The sequence below is a fragment of the Zerene cesonia genome, chromosome 13, assembly GCF_012273895.1.
Source record: "Zerene cesonia ecotype Mississippi chromosome 13, Zerene_cesonia_1.1, whole genome shotgun sequence".
Lineage (NCBI taxonomy): Eukaryota > Metazoa > Arthropoda > Insecta > Lepidoptera > Pieridae > Zerene > Zerene cesonia.
Genome location: NC_052114.1, coordinates 7,625,270 through 7,644,421, shown reverse-complemented (window position 1 = coordinate 7,644,421; position 19,152 = coordinate 7,625,270). Strand labels below are relative to the sequence as shown.

The following is a 19,152-nucleotide window of genomic DNA, read 5'->3' as shown; positions in this document are numbered from 1 at the left end:
GTACCCTACAAAGACTCTTTCTATAAGCAAATTGTTAATAAACTGCCACTTTTATCGTGTTAAAAATGTCTTCTTTAAAAAGGTGACGGCCTTAGGTTTTTTTATTTTTTATTTTCTCATGACCATTTCATTGTATTTCTTATATTTGCTATATCAACCTTATGGTACTATTACTTGTACAACATTCAGATTCATTAACACCGCTGCGACCTCCAGACGCTTGATTTATTCAAACAAAATACATTTATTTTGGACAATGATGATCTAAGTGCTTATTGAGCCTCGCCTACCACGAACCACAGGACGGTTCACAAAAGCCTCGATACATCGCTCGTTGTAATTCATTTAGAAAAACGTAAGTAAGAAAAATGGGTAATGGATAATGGTTGGTGATTTTTGTTGTAACATGTTGCATGAATGATGGTAGGTTGCGCGAGGCTCGCGGCGGGGGTCCCGCCGGGGCCTACTGACGCTCATCACTATTCAATAAGTTCCATTTATTGAAATTACATAATTTGTGTGTGAATAATGACGATTGTGATGGATCTTCGTGGGCGATGCGAGCGACTTAAACCCGATTAACTTTTGACCGCAATATCGTATTAATAAGCTGTCTATTCAACACTGGCCTGTACTCACATTCGTTGCGCTGTTCTGCTTGGCTCCGTCATTTTCTTTTATATGCTTACTCTGTCTAAATAAGAAAAGTATAAGCGCGTTTACACGCTCTGAGTAGATATTTATAAGTTCTCAAATCTATCCTATTATCTCATATCTAACCTATTTATTATAAGTTCCTCCAACTGGATATTTCTAAATCCTAGATTATACGAACCTTCTAATTAACTTACCCTCTAATCGCCTTTTACTCTTTTTATGTGGCTACCTATTCATTAAAAACAAAAAATAGAGCCAACACATTTTTCTTCATAAAATAGGCCAAACGAAAGCCTTTATAAAGTATATTTACGGATAACGAACAGCGATGTAGGCTCAAATAAATTAAATACCCACAAAAATTGCAATATAAGCGCCTATTAATAACGATCCTACTAAAACAGGTGTCAAATAAAAGCTGCAAGCGGAATCCAACCCCGTAATGACATGGAAATGGAGTAGAGCTTAAACCATAGCCGCGGTTACAATTATTCATGTCATCACGCACTTGGGTTATTTATATTTTTAATTCTTGCTCGTTACAATCCGCAGGGATTTGTGCCGCGATTGTTGGTTATAATAAACAATTTCTGCTTGAAATTAAATACTTGTAGGTACAGCTTATAAATATTTGAGTAGTTTTTCTTTCGATGAGTGTTTCAATGGAAAAAAATTGTGAGTTTCAGTGATTTTAAAGATCGCAAGGATAAATAAACAAAAGTAAACAGCAGCTATTACAAAGCAGGTAACAGCTATTACGCTGGAATACCTAAAGCAAATACCTTAATATCCAAAGTTCAAATTTTGATAATGAGATGTATTATACTAATATTATACTTATTTACCAATGTTTCATTTACAAGGTATAATTTTTCCTACAAAAAATCATTATTTGGGTCTTAACTATTTGAAATAAGAAACAGAATAGAATGAAACAAACGTTCCTGGTCAGTTTTTCTCTTTATTAATCGTTGTTAAATACCAGCAAACATTTGAGGTTATTAGACAAATAGATGCGTTCCGACAAATGAGATGGTTACAATTTCGACACGAGATTTATTGCGCCCGCAGCACTTGCAACAACGCAAACTGACGTGCAGTACCGTGGTTATGAATAAAACATAGCCTTCGATGTTCTTTGTGACTTAAAGCCACTTGCTCACATGGCGATTATGATTTGATCGAAGTGAATGTTTTAATAGTGTAAATATTATAGTGTAATAGTGTTTTAAGAGGGGTAAAGGATAACGTTTATTTGTTATGTTAAAATATTCCGTACTTATGTGAAAGAATGGGAAATATAATTGCTTAAGTCTTATTCCAACCTTAGATACTTATTCAGTATCTAAGGTAGGGTACTAAACGTTTTAATATTGTCAGGAGTTTTATTATAAGAACGTATACTTGACCCATGTATAATTATTTACTTTAGAGCTAGTAAGTAAGCATTTCTACTATTATGTATGTTCCTCGTTTCATAACAATGCCTATCCTTATTCATAATAGTATTCAAATCAAAACCGTGCAATATCTAATTGCAAATTTCCCTTCAATATTTATGGATACATCTATGACAATGTTTAAACACTTTCGTGTGCATTTTCATAGCAAATTTTCTTTCTACGTTAGCTGCTCATGAAATGAAGGAGTAATAATATAACCTATCACTAAAGCCTGGTACAATATATTGTATTTTTAATAATGTGTAGCTATACTGCTGTAGAATACCTATCAATAAATGTAATTATTATTTTTCGATATCTTTCCATTCGTGTAGATTAAAGCAATGTCGACATTATAATTTAAAATACGGTTTAAAATACGGTGCAATATATTTAATACATCATCAAAATAATTATTATTTTGAAGATTGTTATGTTATGTTTAATTACTAATATACTATGAAAAAAAAAAATTAATACTTATTGAATCGACTTTAAGATTTTTGATGATAAGTCAAATATCTACCACATCTCTAAATTTCTGCCTTATATCCCTACTCTGTCTGTTTGTTTCTTCTTCACTCCTAAACTACTGAGCCGTTTGAATTAAATATAGTATGAAAGTGATTGAAGCCTGAGCATGAAAGAGGGCATAGGATAGCTTTCATCAAGGAAATGCCACGGAAACAGGAACTATACGAGATCCTCATAAACGGTATCTGTCTACCTTATCCTGTGCATACGCGGGCGAATCCGCGGGTGGATAGCTGAGCTAGTAGGTAATATTATTGAATTTTCTCAAGATAATAAATATAATTGAATTTTCTCAAGATAATAAGAATATATAGATATAGATAGCTATACCTAAATAAATATTTTAAAAATAGGACCACATGGGAGGCACCAACTTTCAAATAATAAAAGAATCATAAAAATCGGTTCATCTAGTAAAAAATTATGAGGTTTAACAAACAAAAACAGATCCTGCATTCGAATTGATAACCTCCGCCTTTTTTTGAAATCATCCTACTAATAGGTAATATATAAGTACGAGCTGCTCCCCGCGGTTTCACTCGCGTAAGTCTGTATCCCGTATGAATATCGGGATAAAAAGCCTATGTGTTATTCCAATTGTCCAGCTATCTACCTATATATTACTATCTACGTATATATACTTACATCCATCGCGTTTATAATATTAGTAGGATCATGTACCTACTCTAATTCACGAATTTAGGATAACTAATAGTGAAGTAGTATATTTTTTAGAAATTAATTATTGTTTTTATGAAGGTACGTATTCTGTGAGTTTAACACGCTTTATATCTATATGTAATAGTGTTTTATACATAAGGTTGAGATGAAGAAGCAGTTTACAAATACTGCCCAACTAATCTTACCATCCTTTATATATTATATATTCTTTCATCTACGAACAAAAACCGAAATTTATTTATATCCGAGCGATTAAATATATTAAAAATCAGTCACCTCATAGTTTACTCCGTGCAAACTTAATTTCTCCGTTCAAATTCAAGTCCCAGTACATCTGTCACTATCGAGTTCCTACATTGAGTAGGCGTCTTTATATAGAAAGTGGATATGTACAACGATGCGCCCGCGCCGACCATTTTACGAGTTCCGAGAAACCACAGAGGTAAGGCACGATGCGGCCAATGAAAACGGTAAATTGTCTAAATTAAATTAGGCGGAGGCGACTCGTGACAACTGAACTGATGTTGTCTAAAAGAATTCATTCTTAGTCGTAAAACAAACCAGATTAACATTCTTTTGCGTTCACCAAAACCAGCTTTTTGTTGGTTTCATTTATTTTTATGGATTTCAAAACGATTTTTGTTGCAGTGATACGAATGATATGCAATTAGCAATAAAGTAATTTTATTTTTAAATATGGTTGTGTTTATGAAAATTTACATTTGTTAGTAATAAAGTCATCAAATCACAATAACGTTATAATACAAATGATAAAGTCCCTACTCAAGTTATCTTTATTTATTATGCTTCACTATCCTCGAGCATCACGAGAAATGATCCTAACTAGTCCTTAACTATTTATTTTAGTACATTTTGTATTAAATAAACATTTTACTCTTTCCTTCTTCAAAAAGTAAAAACTTTAATTTAAAAAGTTTTGTTAAGAAAAGCTTTATTCCAATTGTTTACTATAATCACATCTTTATCTACAATTTCATTCAGATTCATTACAAGAACGGAGAGCATTGGCTATCAGTAAATCTCTATTTTAATAGATTCACTACTGACCTCCTACTGACTATTTAGTTCCCTAAATATGTCCATTAATATAACTATCTAATTGATAATAAGTATAAAAGGATAAGAAATTTAATTATAGGGTTGAATGTAAATATTATTTGAGTCACAAAACGGTGGGCTAAACACAGCAGCACCCCCCGCAGAGCGATAACTCCCTCAATTAAGCAAATCTTAAACCGATTATACATGATATCAAATGATTAATCTTAACAGTTGGGATTCATACGATAATTTAAATATTCCTATGTAAAATTTAAAAAATAATTGTAATAGTACATCAAATGATATTTCAGTAATTGGTGCCGCACCCACTTCTTTATGTGTTTTTAGATCACTCCGATGATCCAATCTTTCATGACATATGGGGCATTGCTTTTTCTATAACTCTCATCACTGTTATTATATATTGTATCTATCATCATTAATGTACTGTTGTTTAATGTAGATTAATGCACGTCATCAAACTTCCTTGTTGGATGCGCAGACTGCAAACAAATTAAAAATTTAAATTCTAACATTTTACCCGCTTGCCTAGGTCTCTATCCCTCGCGTTTTTAACTTAATCGCTGATCCATCACGGTTCAACTCAGTATCTTCTTATTTAAGAAAAATAATGTATGCTAAGGTAAATTAAATTTTAGTACAAACATTCAATTAATTTAATCATATTTACAACAAAAAAAGCATTATTCTATACAACCTAACATTATGTAACTATTTTATAAATACTTTCTTAATACGAAATATATGACTTTATACATTTTAGAGTTAAATTAATTCAAATACATATTTTATCGTTACTAATCATAAAATCTAAACTACTCCAGACACAGCATTAAACTGTTAACTCTCAAGTCTATCATATAGAAAGTTCAAATAGCTTGATATATCACGGCCATCGACTGCTTTGTCAATAAACTATTTGGATTGGATTACAACTGGTTTAAACTTTTACCAGCGTAGAAATTTGGTCGCCGTCCAAGATTCGTAGAATCAGTGTCTATGTTACCTCGGGTTAATTATTGGTGGGGAGTGGGGAGATTAATGAGTGGCTACTGCTGGCTTATCGCAGCATCTGGTCATGACTGATCATCTGTCGTGCGCTGCGCTTGCGCAACTAGTGGTGTTGCTGTGTTATCGATGTTTTGTGTTTATTATATTATTTTTTGTTTGTATTTTTTAAGTTATGGATGATAAAAATAATTGTTGTTGAAACTTTTTTGTGTGTATAAAAAAATCCCTTCGCGCGGTGCGCATAATATTTTGATCTACAAATTTTTAATCAATGATAAAATTATATAAAGTTGCACAATTGCTTCAAAATCAGCAAATATACGTTAAGAAATTGACATCAATCATATATTATTAAAAATAACTCAAACAAATTTAATTTATTTCTATTCAACATTTCTCAATTTCAAAATTTTGAAAGAATAGAAAAAAGTTTGATCACGAGGTGGGATTCGAACCCGCCTTGCCTAACCAAACTCAACTACAACTCAAACAAAGTGTAAAGTAAAAATATATTATAAAAAAGTATTACTCGCACGATAGAATTCTCATACCTAATAACCCGAACCACGTGTAAGTTAAAAACAAAAGTATCGACAAAAATTCCACAAATATCATCGCGCCTCACTATCTGTCGTGATATGACAGTGGTCTGCAGCTTCCCAGAACCCGTACTCATCGAATACCTTACGAGTACCATTCTGCTTTTTTCAATGCTATACTTTTATTGGTGCATTGAAATATTTGTTTAGATAAAATGACGTTTAGGTAGATCGCTACATTAGGATTAATGTCGGGCATCAGTTATCCGCTTGTCTCCTTATATTGTTGTGTTCTGATGGCGAACTGACACGACAATCGAATATTTAATGGTCGAAACTTGAATTCTGTATTACGTGTTCGGTCACGTTACGCGCTTTCTTGGTAACCTTATCGAATCGTTTGTTTAACATGTCTTTAAAAAAATTTAAAGGGTTAAGTTTCCTAAAATCTTATTTTTTATCTCTTTACGCAAGGGAATTTAGTATCACATCCCTGTTATATCTGTTTTTTACAATTTATATTTTCTAACTTTTAGTACCTTAAGTAGTAACTACTTAATTTTATATCTTATAAAGAATTTTACATAAAAATACCACAACGAGTCATCATAAAATAAAATAATCCGTAATAAATATAGCAAGAATTTCCATATAGAATCGTTCATCATATCATTCATTACTGTACATTATCGGAATGCCGACACAATCGGTTGATTCGAAAGATCGATTGATTTGTATCGACTTTTGATATACGAGCTCGGCTTCATACATCTGATGCTACTGGGTATGAGCCTACTGATTGCGATATAAAATATTACGAATTAGCATAATCGTGACGATCAGTTATGCCATGTGTATGATGGATTTCCTTAAAATAATTGAAATAGATACATTTGCATTCGTTTAATTTATTCGTTTGCTAAACGGTAAATTATTTTATTGGTAGTTAATAGATACATAGATAATATAATTGTGAGTATATTAAATAATAACAAAACGACTCTGTTCTGCAAATAATACGTTTTTAATAACTTATCTAGAAGCAAAGAAAACGTATCACGTAAATTGTAGAATATCCTTATAATTATGATAAGACATCATACTGTAGATACTTATTAAACTTAACCGTATGAATATATTTATTAATAAGTATGTAACACGTTTTATTATTATGAGCGTTACTTTTATCTTACTTCAGAACCACAGGACAGTTCTTTGATATCATTAATATGATATATATTAAAATTAACTTGATTTAAAAACCGACTACTGAGTTTCTTGCCGGCTCTTTGTAGAAACTGCTTTCGGAACCGGTGTTAAATGGTAAATCTATGTTTATGAAATTAATGTTTGCGATTGAGTTTGAGTTATAACTAGTAAAGAAGGTCACATTATGTTACCGGATCATGTGTTTTTTTTTACTTTATCACAACAATGTTCTATAGTAGTCATAAAGTCAAAACTGTTAGTTAAATCTCTCTCCTAACTACCCATTTAACATCGAAATGTGCCAAGCAAAGCGACACAGATAATTATAATTGTTCATTTAAATACAAAGGCTAATTTAATAAGTGACCCGGCTTCCAAATGTCAAAGCTGTTTAAATAAAAAACGACATCGAGATATAAAGAAGGATGGTGCTCCAATGTGAATAAACGGAACGCCCAGGCGGGTGTCATGGGAAATGAGTCTTTTTATACTTCAAATAAATTGGAAGTCATTTTTTAAACGTTATTTTTTTTGGATATTGAGCTTGTACAATGGGTGGACAAGCTCGGCTGTTAGGCTACATTTTTAACATCATTATAAATGAAAAGCAGTGACTGATGATGGCTCGGTACTCCGGAAGGCTTATGTTTATTTCCAAGAAAACGTTAGTCGTAGGTGGCTAGGTTCGTACCGTATTTATTATATCTCGCAACAATGATATTAATATAGAGTGTTGTAAATTATTATTGTGTTTAACTCGGAACAATGTTGTTTGTGTTGCGTTGGTATCGAATCTAGTTATGTGATAAGATACAAACACAATGTATCGCTCAGTAAATTATTTTGAAATCTGTTAAAGGTACTATGAAAATATAGTGCTGGTTAATTTCTTGTATCTAATGCAAGAAATACATTTCACCAATCTAATACATTTTTTTGGCGTAAAAGATTTGACATTTTTATGAATCGACGTTTGTTTTAAAATTAAAAATGACAGATAAAATTCGACTAGACAGAGCTACATGTCCCTAATACCCCGGGGGGCAAAGTCCCAAGCCCCGGTAGCCCTTGGCCCACCCGCTGGCGTCACGTCACTTAATAGACCAATGAATTAAAATTTTCATCGTTTTTGGTATATTTTGATTGTTTTGTTTAATAATCTGACATCAATGGATTGGATATTTCATGGATATTAGAATTTAGTTTTTTTTTGCTTTATTACCTATAGGGACAAAAAGTAAGTCTTAAAAATATATATACTAAGAATGTAATAGACACGTTTTCTTATAGCTTTTGTCTTTATAATTCAAATTCGTAGACCAAAGCAAAGGCTTATTTTCTTAACTTTTACCTTGAACTAGTCTTTATCTTATATATAAAATTCCCGTGTCACAATTTTAGTTACCAAACTCCACCGAAACGGCTTGACCGATTATGAAATTTTGTGTGCATTTTGGGTATGTCTGAGAATCGGCCAACATCTATTTTTCATACCCCCAAATGGTTAGAGTAAGGCAGAACAGCGTTTGCCGGCTCAGCTAGTAACTTATAGTATTTCATTTTGTAACAAATAATGACAATTTCTCGTAGACTGATATAGAAATGTTTTTGACGTTTATATGAAATATTGCATTCATTCTGTGGGAATAATAATAATAATATAAAATACAGTATTAAATTATTACCTAATATAAATTTTCAACACAAACCTACGCCTCACATAACATAAGAATGCTAGTACCAGCTAACTAAAAAATATCCAAAATAAAATTCCAGTTCCTTCATTCAAAAATTCAAAGTATTTCTTTAACGATCCCATGTCCGTAATCTCCGAATTGTAACCCCTAGTAACCTTATCTGATCTGTGATCCAACATTCATTTGGTACTATATAAAAACACTACTAAAAACGTCAATAGCCATACAGAGAAAATTGATAATAGATAAGTACCTAATGCGGTATAGCTACCGAAACTTACAGTAGCATTCACATATGTCATTAAGATTATTAAATATAATTCCGATAAGAAATTTGATGTTTGACTTGCATGTTCGCTGTGAGCATTAATGGATTATAAAAGTGATCGTTATTATTTCTTACAAGATATATCTAAAGATATTCCCATGGCATTTAAATAAAAATATCTAAGCAGTTTTATGAATTTTAAGAGAAATAGAAATGAAAATAAATATTTTGATCATGACTCATGATATTTTTATAAAAATAAGAAAAAAAGATTGTATATTTACAGAAGAAGTAAATGATTTTTTTAGAAACATGGTTCTTGTGAAACACATCATGATAACCATACAACAATATAACCCATAAAGTAATTGTAAAACGATGCTTCTTCCATACACAGCAAAAACGACTCGATAAAAACTGCAACGAATAAGTAATTACAAATGATACGAACAGTTGAAGTCCAGAAGCGCTGCCAGAAGCCTACACGTAACAGGGCTCTAATTTCTTTCACATGCGAGATTCATTCGGAGTATGGACATTGACAAATAAACAGCTGTCAATGCAGTGTCTGAGCGAATTTCGTAAATGCCCCGCGTTCATTAATAACCGGATTGGATAGTGTCGCAAGATACACCGATATGCTACCTGTATTCGTGATTAGCTGCGACCGGTTACGAAAAAATACTAGACATTCTATTTTCAGACAAGACGTTTTTTGTTCAGCGTCAGCTAGTTGATTTCTTAATTAATTAGAGTGCTGCTTTTGAATGGAAGCCTGCATTGACTTGTGTCTCTTTACCCTCTTTAAAATATTGAACAGTACTCAATGTATTACGTTGAGTGGGAATGTAATAAAATGGATCGTGAAAATGTGTCCTAAACTATCTTCCTGATAAAGGATTGATTCACAGAAGGATCCTCATCAAATTCTGTTAGATAATCTATGTTGGTATTGATATATCTACAAACATTAATTTTCAAGCGTTACGAAAATGTAACGTGACTACGTATACAAGCAAACTTAGAGGATACTTTTGAGCAAAATAACACCTATAATACTTGTTTGTTTCATCACATCCCTAAGAAAATTGTTTATCTATTGTGAAGTTTTGTTTTCATAAAACATATTACTGTAGAAACATTAATCAAGACCAAGCAAGCGTTTCTTGTTTTTATTATACGAATTAATGCTATTGCTCCTATTCTAATTGATTTCTTTATCTGAAACCTAAAGTGAAAATAGTTTTTAATACTACAATTCTAAGCGACGTCGGTTAACGTGTGAGCATGATAGAGCATTGTAAATCGATCGATATAACTTTTTGTAAACAAACCAGCAAACGTAGCGATAGCAACAAAAAGTGCCGGTAGCTTTACTAATCCGTAATATACATGAACTTTACGCTGTAATTGTCATACAGAATATATGTTTCCGGGAAACTACTGGAGCATCGACTGAGGGCCGTCGCACCGCCACATCATTAATCGATTCTAATTAATAAATTAATTAACCATGTCAATGGGATGCTTCAACGATTTCGTTTCTTAGTACATCGTATTTCTTATGCAATTTGTAATGGGCAACGGTGAGTGTTAAAATTAGAACATTTTGTTAGTCATGGTTTTATAATTTATGTGTGTTGAATAAGTTGATACTGTATAAATATTGTATTACTTTAGTGAGAAGTGTGAATCGATACTTCCTTAACTTTACAATTGCATGTATACAGTGATCCTTGTTTCAAAAATAAATAGTGTGTCAATGTCATTTACTGCTCTTATGTTATCTATGTTTTTGCATTATCTACATATATGCTATATTATATATATACTATTCAATTAATATATTTTGTTCTTATTGGTTCTTGAAATTTTTTGTGGCTATTAATTCTTATTGAATTCGGTTTTTGTATTTAATTAAACAATGATATGGACAATAATTGGTCGTCTTCAACACTATTTAAAATTGTAATTTGATTTTAAATATATTAGCGCAATCTGTAAAGTTAGTACTAATAACTAACAACTAAAAAAAACTGTTCTATTGCAATGTTATGTTTTGTTGTTTATTGATTTTAATAGAAGTCCTTACATAATAATACAACATTTTTCATCTGCTAAAAAATCATGTGACATCTGTTGATTAAATTCAATAACACATACATAATTTCTTTACAAGACAACACATCGGTTGGGTTGTCATACTTTTTCCATGCAGGCCAAAACGTTGAGAGGCATTGATGTCTGCCGACAGGTAGAGGTAAGTCACGTACAAGATGGTATATTCTCAAAATGATGTACAGTTTCAAGAACCCTGGCCTTTCGCCATCAATCTAGATACATTGTACGTGTTACTGTGCCTAAGATAAGAATATTTGTTAGTGTCGTTTCAACACGTTTTCACTAAACTGATAACTTTATAATATAAATGAAATAATAGTATATACCTAGGACACAAAGGAGACATTTCCTTAATATTTTCAATCGCGCATAGATTCAACATACATCTACCAAACCAAGAATAGCTCTCGTCCATATCTAATCACAAGAATATGATTTAGTTTTATTCATTTTTTATAATACTTTGTTGTACAAATTTAAATAAATACAAGAAGTGGTACAATGTTACAAGAAAGGCATTGTTTGTACAAGAGACGGCCTTATTGCCAAACAACAATCTCTGCCAGGCAACCTAGTAGCTGAATACACTGTAGAAAAATTAGGCATTTAGACTTGAAAAACATCAGCGTATATGGGCGAAATACTGAAAACATCATATACTGTTCTTATTCAGATAATATTGAAATTTAATACCTATTCGATTGGAACAGTAGTGTTACAAGGAAGTCAAAAGAGACTTCAATGTTTGCGGAACAATTTTATTTATCGTGGAAGTAGTAAGTTCTTTATAATAAAGTGATTCAAAAACGTGCCTAAGGAGACCGAATGTTAGTTATAATTCTAATCAAGTATATGACTTATGACTTATATTATAACCAAGGAATATTCTATAGATGCAGGATATTTCAATGCTTCACTTTATAAATAGTTTCCAGTTCGTTATATCCTTTAGCTACATCTTTTGCTAGTTCGATAAGAACTTCCCATGTTCTCTCATAGAATTTATCATTACTACAGCATAAATGCAATATTTAAATACTACTAAATCGTATACATCATTACGTTGAAGCATACACGAATAGCCAGAAATAAATATACGCAATACAATATACAAAGCATAGGAGGCCAATTTAACAGACTTATTGTCTCCGAGGGCCCATAATGCGAGGCGCAGGGAGACGCAAAAGGAACAAGAGGCGCGGAGTTCCCGTCTCCGGCCGATACAAAACAATGGTATTTAATCAACGATGATAAATGCTGTATTCGAGCACGTTTTTTAACGATTCAGGCGTATTGTTTTGGCGAGAGCTTACCGTTGAATACGGAGATAAGTCGCCGCTGAGAGTGGCTTAGCTGACAAATTGGAATAAAAGGAATATTTATTCGTGTTGCTTTCGTAAAACCTCCGGTGTGTATTGTTTGTCCTTCGTGCTTGTGAGGATTTCATAACCTCAATTTCGAAATATTTGGAAAGTAGAAATGCCGCCTACTTTGAAAAGTCTAAGCATCACTGGTAAAATAGTATTCTTATGAGTGCAAGAATTCAACCATTTTGATTAGTGTTTATTTAATTCTTTCCAATCAATTGAAATACCATATTACGTGCAATATTCAGGGAGGGATGAACATATAAGGAGTAACTTAAAATGGCTGAAACGAAAGGACGTTTGCAGAAAAACATATCGGGCTATCCCAATGTCACCACAATAAATCCGCGACTCGAGGTTTTGTATAAATCACGATATTTTGTTGAAATAACGCGGAGGAGCCGATCGGGATCGTGTAGTATGGTCTCGGGAAATGTTCAGAGGCGATCGTAAATTTGTGCGGTTAAACAGCGGGACGCCAGGGCCGAGGGCCCTCGACGGATAGAGCTACGATTTGATTTACTGCAATGCAACGCTGACAATACCTCATGTAGCTGGACCATTTGAAAAATTGTTCACCGTCTTTTGTTTTGCATTCTATCAGAAGATGCCGGGTAGTGACTTCAGTGTTTGGTGGAAGGATATTCTAATCTTTTCTAGCATGTAGATTTATCATATTACTTTTTATGAGACACATTAATGGATAATGTTATGATAAAAACATCTAATAAGGTGTACGACTACAGATAGATTCTCAACTTCATTCACCAGATTAAAATTACAATGTAATGTTATATGTGCACATTGTATTTCTAGATATTTTTTTTTATTTTTATTGTTTATCCCAAATATATTCTCAATACAGGTTGATAATTGGACACTGTACAGTCCAGAATCAGGATGGATGATAATAATAGGTTTTAGGTAAAATTTTCCATCACTTGTTGTTTGTTAGGTTGAACTGCCAACTACTTAAAAAAGAGTCATTTCAACCGGCTTGAATATTTGTTAGTTTTTAGTTAACCTCACTACCTTGAAGAAACGGATCTGCACCATGCTTTATGCTATGTTTATTTTAACAGTTGTACAAATACCATGGTCTTTAAACAATTGTTGGTAATGTAGCAATTTGTTAGCAAAGGCCTCAAAGGCAAAGTTCTTCTATTTCATTTAAAAAAAAAAAAAGTTTTTATTATATATTTAAACTTTAATATACACATATATATATTATATAAGTTTGACATTTGTAAAAAAAAAGTTTTTTAAAAAGCACTTATTACTCAGTTCTCTTGCATAATGACATCATTATCTTTAAATTATTTATCACAAAAATTATATTTATTTTATCACCACTTAATGGATACTAGTATCGACAACCTCACAGTATATATAATTTTCACAGAATTTGCACTAGCAGCTTCGATAAGATTCGCGAATATCTACAAAAACGATTATGTCGGAACTCAGAATCTTGTATTGTTTATTCGTTTTGTCTCTAGACGCCGGCCTCGGGCCGCGGTAGCATAATGCGTGCCGATAAATATTTATGCAATTTATTCATATTTGTGCTGATGCCGCCGCCGGGCTCATCGAAATCGATGTCCAAGAGTTAAATTAAAACAAAACTCCTTGCATCATTAAAATGTATTATGCTCCACATTTGGGAGATTTTAATTCTGTTAAAGAATTTAAGAATTACTGTAATTTTACTTTTACAGTACTCATCTTAATTCCCACTTTCGTCTAAATATTCCTTACAGAATTAATTGCTAAATTGGAAAAAGAAATGAGATTCAACGATTATTAAAGGAGAGGAGTAAACGCGTGGGAAAAGTCGCTTTGGGTACTTTGTACTTATATGGAAGGAACATATAAAGAAACACAAATTTACAACCATTCACGAAGGTCTGGCGCGATCGCATATAATTCATGCAATAAAAACCGCCGGAGATACAATAGCTTAGATATCGAAGTGGGAGAAATCGTTGTCAAATCTGGTATCTTCAGCGAGGAGCAGCAATGCTCCAGAGCTTGCAATAAATACGTCGCGAAGGGCCACAAAAAGGCGGGAATGCGCGCGCGCCCGGCGGTCTCCCGCGCATGCGTCGTTCCTCGCGCTTTTTCGTACGTCAAACAAATTTTCATAACGATATTTGATTTTCGATGATATATTTTTTATCTGCGATCACATTCGAACCTTTGTTGTTTGAGTGATGCGGGTGAATTTCGTGAGAGGAATTCGTAATTGTTTGTTAGTGAAAAGAATGTTTGAAACACTGAAACATTGTTTATTGCCACGTTTTATGCCTATTAGCGGGTGTATTATAGGCCATTGTTATTTGTACAATTTTGTCTTTGCTACTTATTATGTTTTATTGTTATTTTTATTTCGGTACCATTCGTTATGTTATTTCGACATAAAACAATATTGCTCAGTTTTCTTTAGCCCAGTTATTAAATTAAGGTTCAATTCAATTTATTCATTCGATTCAATTCATTCCCTATAGTATAAAATCTAAAAAGATTTAACATCTCGCTTATGTAGTTCTTAACCCTGATTTACAGTCCAGATACCAACCACAAAATACTAAAGTCTGGATAGAATTATGAGATAAAAAAGAAAACAGCACGCAAGCTTAATATATATGTAGTATCTAGAACTATTGCCGATTAACGAATTATCTAATAAATTTTTCCCACAAAATAATGCAATATACATATAAAAGATACGATTTTAATATGTAAAATAATTTAAATTAATAACAATCGTTGGATAAGAAGTTAAAAAGGTCATGGAGATAGATGTATTAAGTATTAATAAACTCATGCTCGTATTATATAATTTATTCAAAATTGAAATCATCCTTGAAAATTCTCCTTTTAAATTCGTTAAATAATAACAGCCATGTAACATTACAAAATTCTAAAGCTACGAATTTGTAATAAGCCCGTACAAAGTTTACCACCAGATTAGTCATGGAGAACGTTATAAGGCAAGCCTCAGATCGTGAGATAACTCATGACATTTGAACTATATTTCACTATAACTACTTGGAGTTTTGCATGTCGAGTTGTACGCAGCGGCTATCAGATTCAACGCACGTGCTGGTATTCTACCATCCTTCCTACCACGCCTTCTACGAAACGGTACATCTTGACCATAAGATCGTTTTAATTTGCTAGAACTTCATTAGTATGAAAATGTTTGGACGAACGCGTAGCGCACGCGTAAAAGTAGATTGATGGCGTGATAAACTACTGGGTGTTCCATCGCAGGAGGTAAAACCCCTAACAACATGTTAACTGGAGTTTTAAACGATGGAGATTCTCAATTCGTGGTACATTTTTTATATGTTTCAAAGCTTGGTACTTAACAAAATGTCAAAGATATATTACATAAATCTGTTTTAGTATTTTATATTTCCTATTTCTAATAGGTATCATTATACAAAGAGTCGACACTTTTTCTTAGAACAGCTAATGAGGGGTAATTAATTATGTGACGTATAAATTTTATAACATTTGAATTTTGTTGTCATTTTACTTATTTCTTATGAATAACAAAAATGTAGTATATTATATAGGTAGTGGATTAACTAACTTACAGAATAATCAATATTTTTCATTTATAAGACCAGACCAGACTTCATCGCATAAAATTAAGTCGATTTGTCTTTGGCTTTTTTAACGACTGTACACTAAGTATTTAATATATATTTAATCATAGAAACAGTAGTTCAACATTTTTTGAATATTAAATTGTTGTACATTTAATATAACACTAGGTGGTGCCCGCGATTTCGTTCGCCGTGATCTTTAAACGTGAACGACTGGAGGATTTCTATTCAATGAGGCTTAAGATATAGATATATATATCGAGACATTAAAAAATTCAGTTTTTTAAGTTAACAGAAAGTGCCCATCAGACTGAATGTCTGCTAATGCATTATCCCTATACATGGTATAGTGTAACTGGACTCATGGAGTTTCATATCAGGTGTTCTAGATTTTCATATTTAAACTCTCACCAGAAAATGGTCATCACGTGTGACGATTTCTGTTATGGTGGTTTATTGCGTTTCTGCATCAGGTGTTCCAGATTCCAAAATAAAGTAATACCTATATGTTGCTTAGGCTCAATATCTATACAACAAAAAAAATCATTCAAATACACCCAGTAGTTCCGGAGATTAGCGTATACAATCAAACAGGCAAACATTTTGGATTCGTGCTCTATTACTATTTTTAGACCCCCTTGATTTTTTTAATATATTCGATGTACAGACTGTTTTTCTGCTGTTTCGTTATACGTATAGATGACACTAAGATTACTATGACTCAGAGCATAAAACATGTAAAAATATGCTTAAATTATTTTCACGCACGCCTAGAAAGATGTCCTCTACCATATAGATAGGGATTAGAAAACTTGCCTTTCATCTAGCTTCCTAGAAGCTATTAAACTTACCTATGTACACTACGTGATTGCACGGTTCCTTTGAGGTAGCCGCTTTCTTGTCTGCAAGCAAAAAGTTTCCATAAAACTGTGGATTATGTCACACGTAAAATATTTTCTTGCAACAGTATTGGAAAAGGGATGCATATCTTTTTTGGCTGCTGGTGAAGAGTAGTATTTATTAAGAGCTTATTTAAAAGCGGTGACTTCAACATTTTTTTTAGCAGACTTGTCCAATGATTAGTGTTCCGTTTGTTCTATTAATTTCTAACCTTGCTTAAAAGTAAGAAAAAAAAACTAAAGAGATTGTTTGTCTGAACGCGCTCAGTTCAGGAACTACAGGACCGATTTTATATATTATTTTCAACGTTGGGTTGTTCTTGATAGTGTTATATATGTACCACGAGCGAAGATAGTGCGGACCTCTAATAAAAAATAATATAGGTAGAGGACACAAAGGTTTGCACCTCGATATTTCTACTCAATATTTAACTGCAAATAAGTTACATACCTGCCTTCGAAATGTGAAAATAAATATTAATGACGCACAATTTCGCCACAAAGGCGGCAAACCTGTTACTTTGAGATAGCAGAAATATTTAAATTGTCCAATGATATCAATCCGCATCTAGAGGAGCATTCAACGTGAACTAAAACTTGTGAAGCTCGTATAATTTCTCCGTACAATCAAGATATCTCATCGCTTTTTACCCGAGCTGCACGTACAGTCGTACACCCCAGGTATGTAGGCACAGCATATGGTCATAAGAAATTGGAATGTCAATGATTACAAACGCAGGGAACTCGGTTTCGGTGCGAATTATTCGCGGTGTTGTTCAGCGCCGTTGTTAGCAATTGTCGCGCGGGCACAGCTTAACGATAGCATCGTGCCGACCAGTCGCCGGCGCCGGCAATCTAGATCGCGGCTACGAGCCAAAGACATGCCCTCGACGGATAAAGTCTTCACATGCAACGAGGCGACAAGCACCCGCGCAAGCACGCCTTTGAAAAACCATTCAACACCGCCGATCGTGATGGAATCCTAGAGCCGAACGCTCTCGCTTTAACATCCACACTTCTTAATGCATCGGCGTTGCATTCAGTGCACATCTTCATCCATTGATAATAAGTTCTCATTGTGATTCTCATGCGAGCGCGCCGCAAAAACACAAAGTATCGAACCGTATTGACGAAAATCTGTCATAATGGTCGCAACAAGAAAATCAATGCAATGCGCTGTATCGGAATGCCATTAACTGTTTTTTATGCACTGTGAGTTTCGTCACTGATGGTGTCGATATCGGGCGTATAGGCGGTGGCCAAGCAGGCGATGTCATATGAATTCTTAACTTTTTTAACATAAATATGCAATTAATTCGAGCAACAATACGGCTTGCGCGATGCACAATAATTATTATGATTAACGAGATATGAATTTATAACTTTATAAATGTTCGTTAAAATATAATGTCAAAACTTTTATAGCTTTTTATTTATTGATTCACAAGTTGAAATATGAATTACTTGGTTGATCAGATTTACGTGTATAAGAATTTCATATTAAAAACATTTAAAATTCATGAGGATATTATTGGTAGAAAAGCATCATTCATCAAACGGAGCTTTCCACATCAAGAAATTCCGCTCCGAACATTGGATAAACGAAAAAGGTCGACAACGACGATCAAATTATAGTGTTTAAGCGTTTTAATATAACGCTAAAAAATGTACGTAAAAGTTATAAAATGACGGACCTCATAATATATGTAGCGTTGCCTCCTGGCGGCCATTACTTAAGCGCAGCCTTGTTATTAAATTCGGCCTTATTTATTTATTTATGATCTTATGTGTACACTCCATGCGGTGGGATTCTCTTTTCATAACTAAATGGTAAACCATTTTTGCAATGCCGTTCAATACGCTAAAAATGTACCTACATTGATTTAAGATTTTCGAAAGTTTCCGCATTTGTAAACGAAAATTCCTCCGAACGTTGTATGTGTTACATCTTATACGAACGGGAAATCCTGCTGGTGGGTCGCCTGATGGTAAGCCGCCGCTTGCTACTGCCCATGGATATTTGCAGA

General features: G+C 33.1%; 1 protein-coding gene across 1 annotated transcript in view; it reads left to right on the top strand.

Moving 5' to 3' along the window:
- LOC119831323 (dedicator of cytokinesis protein 3) overlaps positions 1–1,119 on the top strand; it is a 49,192-nt gene extending 48,073 nt beyond the window's left edge. Inside the window, exon 30 of the mRNA XM_038354626.1 lies at positions 1,062–1,119. Coding sequence (XP_038210554.1) covers positions 1,062–1,119 — 58 coding nt within the window. The remainder of the gene's footprint in view (positions 1–1,061) is intronic.
- Positions 1,120–19,152: the final 18,033 nt, after the last annotated feature.